The following is a 10,430-nucleotide window of genomic DNA, read 5'->3' as shown; positions in this document are numbered from 1 at the left end:
TTTTTTGACATAATTTGACCAGATAACAATTACTATTTTTGTTTCTAATATATTAGTCCAAAGCAAAGTGCAGAAACTTGATATAGTCAATTCAACAATAGTGTATGGGTTAATATCTCCCATTAATTTTGTGAATTTGTCTCCATTTCTTTGGTTGTTTCATGTCCCATATTGAAGAAAACATGAGTATGAAAGGGAACCTCACTCTTTTAATGACTTCCCTTTTTTGGTTGACTCCACCTCCATTACATAGCCTTTCTATATTTTTGTGGAAGTGAGATGATTCTTAGAATTATTAGTGGTCCTCTTCTTTAGGAGAACGTTTCTAGGGGATAATACAAGAAAAATTAGAAATCTTTGGGACTTTGGGAACCAAAGAAGACTTTGTGATGGACAAACTCAGAATGGTACCACATGAAAGCTTTGGATCTGCTGGTAAAATCTTCTCATTTATTCTACATTTATCCTTTAATGGAATATAGCATTATTCTGACAGTCAATAGATCTGGTTTAATAGGGATTGGTATCAGGAGAGTAAGGAATGGGAAGAGGGCATTAAGTTTACATGGCAGGGCCTCATACTTTGCCATATATTCTAAATTGAAGTCATGAGATAAGGATTAGATTTGGCATCGTTTTGTAAAACTGCTGAGGTGAATTAAGTAAAGAACTGAAATAAGTGAATTGAGTATGAAAACAATAGTTGTTAGGAAAGATAAAATATGTAGCAATGAATATTAATTGTAAGTTGATTACCTAGAAGAAATTTAGAATAACACCGCTGAGTGTTAAAATCTACTTCGTGATTTATATGGATGTGTTAAACTCATTTAGAATTTTCAATTTTTTCAAGCTTTTATATCGAAGTATAACATATCACATGAAAGTAGAAATCATAAGTGCAAAATTCAATGACTTATCCCAAAGTAAGTGCGACTATATGGCTACCACAGCATTTTTACTTTTAAATCAGTGTTAGCTTAGTATAGGAAGAAGAAATGAGAGTGATAAAGAGAGCTTTAAAGAGCATTTTATGCTATGTCTGGAGATGAGATCCAATATTTGAGTCTTTCCAATATAAACATTGTTACTTCATTTCATCAATGTATTGTCTGGCTACTATTTAGCAGGCGCAGTGCCAGGTACTCATGCAACTATGGTGAGCATGATAGATATAATCCATTTCCTCATGGAATTTACCATCTAACAATGTGAATCAAATAGGTTTGGAGACAAGAACATCCATAGTGAATATTTCTCTGTGCCTTCAGGGAGAGCTACCCACTTCTAAGTTTCATTAATGCCTTTTCAGTTTTCCAGGTTGTAAGGCTGCTCTTGAAATTCTTTTTCCATTCCCAAGTTCCTTCTAATTACTCACCATTAAGTTGCCTATCAACATGAATAGTTTCAAAGTTATTTCACTGAGACTCTATGAAACTGGGTATTAATTTTTTCTGTCTGCCTTGCCATTAGAAGGAAGGATTTTCTGTCTTGATTTGACCTTCTTTATTCATCTCAAATCTCTGAAACCATCTGCCTTCTCCAAAGTCTCCTTTTAGGAAGACTATACTTTTGCCCTTTTTATTTTTCTTCACAGACTTTAGAAGATGTTTTGTCCACTTGAGTCCCTTCATTATTGCTGTGGTTTCAGTTCTCAGTGCCTGTTTGATTACCAGTTCTCTTGGTGAGTACTTTGTCAAATCTGTTGCAGCCTTAGCCCACTCTGACAAGAATCAATGAAAAGCAAATAATTCTCCTTAAGGCCAAATAGCATCTAAAAACATGCTTCATGGTTTCAAAGGATTAGATATTAAATGCACAAAATAAGAAACTAACCATGTGATACACACAAAATGAACAAAATAATAGCACAGTTCCCCAAAAATAAACTCTCACAGAGAAAAAATTGCATTTTACTTAAGATTTGAAATAACAATAACTAAAAAATAAGGAACAATACAGAAGAGGAGAAACCTCAGAATTACTGGGATTATGGGAATTTTAGGGACACTTTTATAAATTCAAATGTTAAAATTTATCTAAAAATGTTTTGAGAGACTGGATATATTTATCAGTGGGACCACAGGTTCGTCTGTTAGCTAAAATAACCATGAAGTGATAGCTGAGACATTTGTGAGGGATGTGGGGGAGAGGGGATTTATTTTATAGTAGAAAATAATAGGAAAATAGCTCCGTCTCAACTTCTATTTAAGTAGATCCATTTCTGTCATATTTCAACTAGTAGTTTTTAAAGATTTTTTTCAATTACAGTTGACATACAATATTATATTAGTTTCAGGTGTATAACACAGTGATTAGTCATTTATATAACTTACAAAGTAATCACTGCCATAAATCCAGTATCCATCTGACACCATACACAGTTATTACAATACTACTGACTATATTCTCTATGCTATACTATATATCCCCATGACTGTTTTGTAACTACCAATTTGTACCTCTTAACCCCCTCCCCCACTTCACCCACCCTCCTAATGGCATCCATCAAAATGCTCTCTGTATTTATGACTTTGTTTCTGTTTTGTTTGTTTATCTTGTTCTTTAGATTCCACATATAAGGGAAATCACATGACATTTGCCTTTTTTCTGTCTGTCTTACTCTACTCAGCACAGTACCCTCTAGGTCGATCCATACTGTTGCAGATTGCAAAATTTCATTCTTTTGTATGGCTGAGTAATAGTCCGTTGTATATATGTACCACTTCTTCTTTATCTGTTCATCCATTGATGGACACTCTGCTTGCCTCTGTATATTGGTCATTGCAAATAATGCTGCGATGAACATATGAATGTACAAGTCCCCTCAAAATACTGTTTTGGGTTTCTTTGGATAAATACCCAGATGTGTAGCCTTTGTTTTAATGTCTATTTTGTCTGGTATAAGTATTACTAGCCCAGGTTTTTTTTTCTTCTTATTTCAATTTTTATAAAATAGCTTTTTCCATCTCTTTACTTTCAGTCTGTGTGTGTCTTTCTATCTGAAGTGAGTCTTTTGTAGGCTTCAACTGGTATTTTCAAAATGTATGATATTTTACATATATATGTGAAACAGGTGTAAAATTTTTTATAACTGGTCTTTTCATCCTAACCATCAGCCTTCTTTCTATTGATGTTGGGATTTTGGAGAAACTTATGTAGCTCATTCCTTTAAAATTTTGTACTATCTTATTTAAATAGTAAACTATCCATGTAGATTCTGTAAATTGACATTATAAAGAATGTCAGCCATAATATAATGATATAATATAATATTCTGTTACTTAGCTTTACTTGTTTATGTCATTGTTCAATCTGAAACCTGTATTATCAATATTTGCATTTGAACTTTTATGAAATAGCATTTGTTATCCTATTGTACCATGGATGAGTCCAGGAATGTTTCTCAAACCTGGCTTTAGAAAATAAATAGATAATCTAAGGAGTAATAATTCTCTACTTGCTCTTTGGATCTTGGCCAATTGCTGCCTTTCCCTTTGTTACAGGAGAAACAGACAAGGAACTGAGACTAACGGATGGTGAAAACAAGTGTACTGGGAGAGTGGAAGTGAAAGTCCAGGGGGAGTGGGGAACTGTGTGTAATAATGGCTGGGACATGGATGAGGTCTCTGTAATTTGTAGGCAGCTAGGATGTCCAACTTCTATCAAATCCACTGGATGGACTAATTCCAGTGCAGGCTCTGGACGCATTTGGATGGATCATGTTTCTTGTCGAGGGAATGAATCAGCTCTCTGGAACTGCAAACATGATGGATGGGGAAAACATAACTGCACTCACCTACAGGATGCTGGAGTAACCTGCTCAGGTAAGTCTTGCATAAGTCAAAGCCTCAACATAAAATGCTTTGTGGGAAAAATATGTAGATGGGTTAAAAACAAGAAGGAGCCAGTTTTCAGTAAGTAATCTATTCCACATATAAAATTACCCAATGCAATGCTAAAAGACCAAAAAACACATGAAAAAGTCCATATTTAAAAATAAATTGACTTTTTCTGCCTGATTTATTTCACTTAGTGCAATAATCTCAAGATCCATCCATGTTTTTGCAAATGGCATTATTTCATCTTTTCTTATGTCAGAATAATATTCCATTGTGTGTATATGCCACATCTTCTTTATCCAATCGAACCATTTGATTTTACTGATATGTAGGATATAAAACTGAAAGCAACAAAGGAACAAGACAAACCAACAAAGAAAAAAAACTCATAGACACAGACAATAGTGGTTACCAGAGGGTAAGGGGGGAGGGGAGTGGTAGATGAGGGTAAACAGGATCAAATATATGGTGATGGAAGGAGAGCTGACTCTGGGTGGTGAACACACAATGTGATATATAGATGATGTATAACAGAATTGTACACCCGAAACCTATGTAACTTTACTAACCATTTTCACCCCAATAAACTTTAATTAAAAATAAAATAAAATTCTGAAGACAATTAAAATCAATCAATCAATCAATCAAAAGAGGTTCTGAACATTTCAATCAATGAGGCAGTGACTAGCTTCTATTTGATATTCAGTAATCTGACTATAACCTCCAACTCCTACATAAAAAACGATGATATTGAAGTTAGTGCCTTGTCCCCTTTCCCAGTGACATGCTGCTTTCATGCATTGATCCATAAATAATTAATTACATACCCTATTTTCTGTTAACTGATAATCAACTTACTGAATGAAAAAATAAACATTCTTAGCACTAATCCTTCTTTGTCAGACAAGGGATGTTTCACAAAGTATAGTCGTGTTTTCCAGTACACAATGCTATTCATTTTATTTACATAGAGGTTTTAATTTATAAAATATTTTATAAGCTTTATCTCAGTTGACCTTGTAATCTCAGAAAGTCATGTGTCAGACCTTTCTGCTGACAAATCCCAAAGTTGTGTTTTTGACCCAATTCAAATTCCTGGGCTTCTCATTTCTCTTTGCTCGCTTCATTGCGCTTTATGCAACCCTCTCCCCTCCCAGCCCCTCTCTTAGAGATCATTCCCTCCATAGGACTGATTTTAGAAGGGACTAATCTCTACCCAAGCATTGTGGTGTAATGGAGGCAAAACAGGCTAGTATCTAGAAAAACGCTGGACTACATTCCAGTTCAACCACTTGTGAATGATATTATTTTGAGAAAGTTGTTAAATCTTTCTAAACTTCAGTTTCTGAGGACTCGATAGAATACATATAGACCTACTGATACACTGTCTGGTATATAATAGGTGTTAAAAATTAACGTTAGTTTCCTCATGGCTCACGGCTTCTTATTACCTTGACTACTCAGTTCTCTTTGTTCTTTTTTCTTTCTCCCTCTTCCCTCCTCCCCACTTCTGTCCCCCATCTTTCTTCCTCCTTTCTTCCTCCTTTCCTCTTCCCCCTTTTCATCTTCCTCCTTCTTCCTTATTGTCTTTTATGTTAATCATTACTCAGGGAAAAGCAATGGTAACATGTGCATCAAACACCTACAGCAAAGTTAAAAATCATGATAAACCTTGCCAGGCTCTTATCATAATTATTTCTGTCTATAGAGTTGACTTTTTAAGCTAAGACAAGTGAAGAAACAAAAACTCATAGGCAATAGTTTAGCGGTTACCAGAGGGTAAGGGGGTAGGGGGGTGGTAGGTGAGGGTAAAAGGGATCAAATATATGGAGGAGAACTGACTCTGGGTGGTGAACATACAATGTGATATACAGATGGTGTATTAAAGAATTGTACACCTGAAACCTATGTAACTTTACTAACAATTGTCACCCCCATAAATTTTAATTTTAAAAAAAGACACAGTGTAGTACTTTTAACTTTTGTTTTCTATTTTTTATGCTTAAGGATGGAGTTAATCAAACTTACTTTTTCAAATTTATACATCTAAAGCTCCTACTGGTGCATAATAATAGGAATATACAGCCATTGAACTCACTAGTTTCATGAGATTTCAGAGTCTGAATTTCTGAGATTCTCCACCTTGATTAATGCTCAAACCTCAGAGCCTCTGCCTCCTGGGAAATTTTAAGGTTATTACATGCACAGGGGCAGTATAGCAAAAAAGTGAAGAGAATAGACACTAATGCACCACTGCTTTTCCCCCCTACATCCTAGCTCTATTATTTTCTAGGTATTTGACCTGTACCAATTATTTAACCTCATTTTGCTTATCTGTAAAGTAGGGATAGTGGTAATAACACATAATGCTTAAAGTTGTTGTGAATACTAAAGAAGGGAACATACCTAATATACTTAGAACAACATATGCATGTTTTGATTGTGAGCTATTATTATTATTATTATTATTATTAATTGTTCATAATAAAAAATCTTGTTAAGTGGTCATTTTACCTGGAGTTTAGAGCTTTTCAAATTGAATTGCTTTTTCAAAAAGAAGCTTCTACACTTTTTGTTTAAACACGAACAATTTTTGTTTTTCATGTGTCCAAAAATTTCATGCCAAATCTTTTCTCAGTTATTTTAGTCCTCATAGAAAATCTAAGGGATAGTGCATAGAGAAAAAGCTGTTCTTTGCTAAAAAATAGTACCAGATGCTTTGGGGATGGAATAAAAAAAAAACCCTTTGGTTTAAACAGAAAATTGGTAAGAAATGAATTATTTTAATTTATTTTTGTCCTCAATTTTTAATAATTTGGTATACCACAGGGTGCCCTTGGAAAAATATGCATGCTAATGCATTTTATTTTCACTTTTTTTCTGTTTTCTAATTTCAAATTCAACTTCAGGCAATTACTCATGCTCTGAACTATTTGTGATAAAGATTAAGATAAAGATTTTAAATGTTCAACAAGTGACCAGTTAGTCATTTTTACTACTTTGTTGTGTGGACCAGTTTTATTTTTTTCTAGTTTTTAAAATAACTGATTTGAGTTGACTTTATCTATTTCTATATAAAAGAGTGTTTGTTCTGTCCTCATAAAGGAAGAAAACGAAACAAAACAAAACAAAAAGTGAATTTAATCTGTAAAACATTCTCTTTGATAAGTATATATACATGTAAGACCTAATTGTTATCTTATTTTTAAATAATTAAAATTCTTCAATATATGAAGATAGGCAGCATCCAAAATGAGGCACCATTTTAAGGAAAGCATAAAATCCTGTGTCCCAAGGAATCTTATTTTCTAAAATTCCTACTGTGGGGGAGAGGGGTTGTCACTTTGAGGGGTAAAAAGTATATTGCACTGTGTTGTACACCTGAAACTAATTTTTAAAATTAATTAATTAAAAATTTAAAAAATAAAGTAAAATTTTTTCTGAATGAATAACACTTTGAACGCTGGTCTTTTCTCTGCTGTAGATGGGTCTGATTTGGAGATGAGGCTAAAGAGTGGAGAAACGCGGTGTTCAGGAAGAATAGAGGTCAAATTCCAAGGAATGTGGGGAACAGTTTGTGATGATAACTTCAACATGCATCACGCTTCTGTGGTTTGTAAACAACTTAATTGTGGAAGTGCTCTCAGTGTCTCTAGTTCATCTATTTTTGGAGAAGGTTCTGGACAAATCTGGTTTGATGATCTTGTATGCAATGGAAATGAGTCAGCTCTCTGGAACTGCAAACACGAAGGATGGGGAAAGCATAATTGCGATCATTCTGAGGATGCTGGTGTGATTTGCTTAGGTAAGGACTGATCTTGATTTGTTCTGCTCTCCAAAAGAGGGCAAAAAAAAGTCTTAAAAGTCTGAACTCTTAAATGCACAATGAAATCTTTTTCCTTTGTCACTTTATTATTACCTGATGTCAGGTTCCAGATCTGATAGCTGTGAGATTTTTACTGTAACTGAAATCAGGATTAATAGATTAGGGAGGAGGGATGAACAGTGAAATTGAGATCTAAGTAGTAAGGATAGAAGGAGATGTTTAGAGAATAGTCCAATCCCACCCACCCCCCTCCTCCCCACNCGGGAACACCCACCAGCACATTTCATATCCTGAGCGTGAAGGACGTGGTGGCACTGCTACAAATCTTGCTTTCTATTCCTCTCACCCCCACCCCCCAAAAAAGGAAAACAAAAGAGGGAAGAAGAAATGGCTTAACTAGCAAATTTTGCTTTCTGGATGAGTTTTAAAAAGAAAATCACCTTATTATCCTCTACCTACAAAAGTCTCCTCTTTAGCCACATTAACCCACTCCTTCCCAAAGTATTAATTCAAATTCACAAAATCAAATGATTAAAACAGAATTGTTGGTTTCCATTAAAACCTTGTTTATGCTACTGCTATGGTATGAGTAGGCACTGAGTTTGTCTAGAGACTTTCATGTTCCATACTTTATCAGGGGACATGGGCAATGAATTTGTATGTGCAGGGATGATGGTCTCCTTTTTTTAACTTGAGTTCTTAGTTTGAAGAAGACCTAGGATGTCTTGAACCCCAAGGAACACTTAGGAAAATTTAATTAGAGTTAAAATGTCCTTGTATTTACCAGGTTTTTTTTCTTTTTTGAGGGGAGGAGAGAGGCAAATGCAGGAAACTCAATTCAAACTAGTATTAAAATGAGAAAATACTGACTAATAAAACTGGGAAATTCAGGAAGTTCATGGCTGAATTCAAGCACTTAACCAATGTCATCAGGGTTCTGGCTCTTTTTTTATGTCTTGGACTTTCTTTTTTTATTGTTGAACAATATAACCATCTATCATCTGAATTGCAAAGAATGGGATTCCTACAGAAAATATAGATTTCATTAGCTGAAAAAAATGAAAGGGATTTGGGGTAGAAAAAACACAGTATTTTTCTACCAGTGTTTTGAATGGAATGTACTTTCCATTCTCCTTTACCCATCAAAATGTGTCTAGGCTCCCAATCAGCATATTGCTTCTCAATATGCTTTATACAGGCTAAGAAATCATAATAAATAGTATTGTGGCAGCAAAAAATAAAACTGCCAGAGGAAAAAACTAATTTATTTATTATAGGATATTACTCAGAATCAAGTTCTGTACTTTGAGGAATATCGATTGGGAGAAGATGAAAGCAGTAAGGGTGAAGTCCCTTTTCTCTTTGCTTTGCTTTTAAACTTAAAGAAGTGGTCACAAAGAGGCCAGGCACATAATACTGGCCAGGTAGTATAGACAGGAAATTGAGTGTTGAGTATTGAGGCAAACTAAAGTATGTGGGTACCATCTAAATACATGCAAATATATACTTAGCAAGAAAAAACAAACAATTCCAACAAAAAAAATCTGTGGTGGTCAAACAAGTATACCTCTAGGTAAAATTCAGCCCCTGGACCTCCTGTTAGGAACTCTTCCTATAGTGAATGCTCTCTATACTGAAAAGTTCTGTCTTCTTACCTGATCCACTATTTCTCCCATCTTTAAGTTTTCAGCAGTAGTGTATCATTGTTTTCTTTGTTTCTACTTATATCTCCCCCTTTTCCTTAATTCACCTCAGATACAGCTATTTAGAATCCCCTTATACTTGTTTCTTTGTTTTTCATTTATTTTTCAATTACAGTTGACATACAATATTATGTTAGTTTCAGGTGTACACCATAAAGATTAGACATTTACACAACTTATGAAGTGATCACCCTGATAAGTCTAGTACCCTCTTGACACCATATGTAGTTATTACAATATTATTGACTATATTCTCTGTGCTGTACTTTACATCCTTGTGACTATTTTTAAAAATTGTTGTTGGCATTCAATATTATTTTATATTAGTTTCATATACCCAGCACAGTTGTTAGACATTTATATAATTTATGAAATGATCTCCTGATAAATCTAATACCCACCTAGTGCCATACATAGCCATTACAATATTATTGGCCATATGTCTTATATTGTACTTTACATCCCTGTGACTATTCTGTAAGTACCATTTTGTGCTTCTTAACCCCTTCACTTTTTTTTTATTGTTAGTTTCAGGTGTACAGAACAATGCAATAGTTATCCTTTACACCCTTCTCACAGAAACAACGCCCTCCCCCATCTACTGCCCTCCCACCCCGATATCATGCTTATCTATTACAATTCCATTGACTCCATTCCCACTCTCTATTCCATGTCCCATGACTATATGTATATATAATTATAGTTGACATACATTATTATTCAACATCAGCTTCAGAAATACAGTGCAGTGGGTCAGGCTTCTACACCAACTGTGAAGTGGTCTCCCTAACAAGACATGAGTCTATCTGGCCCCCTAAAAAATATTTACAACATTATTGATTATATTCCTCAGACTGTCTTTTCTACCCCTGAGGCCATATTGTAGTTACCAATTGTATTGTCTCATCCCTTCCCCTTCTCTTTCATCCCCGCCCCCTCCCAACTAGCAACCCTCAGTTTTTCCTCTGTGTTTCTGAGACTATTTCTGTTTACATTTCTCATTTATTCAGTTTTTTAGAGTCCACGTATAAGTGAAATCATATGGTATTTGTCTTTCTC

The 10,430-nt window shown here is 34.6% G+C and overlaps 1 protein-coding gene across 1 annotated transcript in view; it reads left to right on the top strand.

Moving 5' to 3' along the window:
- The first annotated feature begins 295 nt into the window (after window positions 1-295).
- CD163 (CD163 molecule) overlaps window positions 296-10,430 on the top strand; it is a 30,351-nt gene continuing 20,216 nt past the window's right edge. The window contains exons 1-4 of the mRNA XM_019626194.1: window positions 296-435; window positions 1,598-1,684; window positions 3,507-3,827; window positions 7,327-7,647. Coding sequence (XP_019481739.1) covers window positions 390-435; window positions 1,598-1,684; window positions 3,507-3,827; window positions 7,327-7,647 — 775 coding nt within the window. The 5' untranslated portion in view covers window positions 296-389. The remainder of the gene's footprint in view (window positions 436-1,597; window positions 1,685-3,506; window positions 3,828-7,326; window positions 7,648-10,430) is intronic.

This window comes from Hipposideros armiger, unplaced genomic scaffold (genome assembly GCF_001890085.2).
Source record: "Hipposideros armiger isolate ML-2016 unplaced genomic scaffold, ASM189008v1 scaffold_662, whole genome shotgun sequence".
Taxonomy (NCBI): Eukaryota; Metazoa; Chordata; class Mammalia; order Chiroptera; family Hipposideridae; genus Hipposideros; species Hipposideros armiger.
This window is presented reverse-complemented; position numbering and strand designations above follow the sequence as displayed.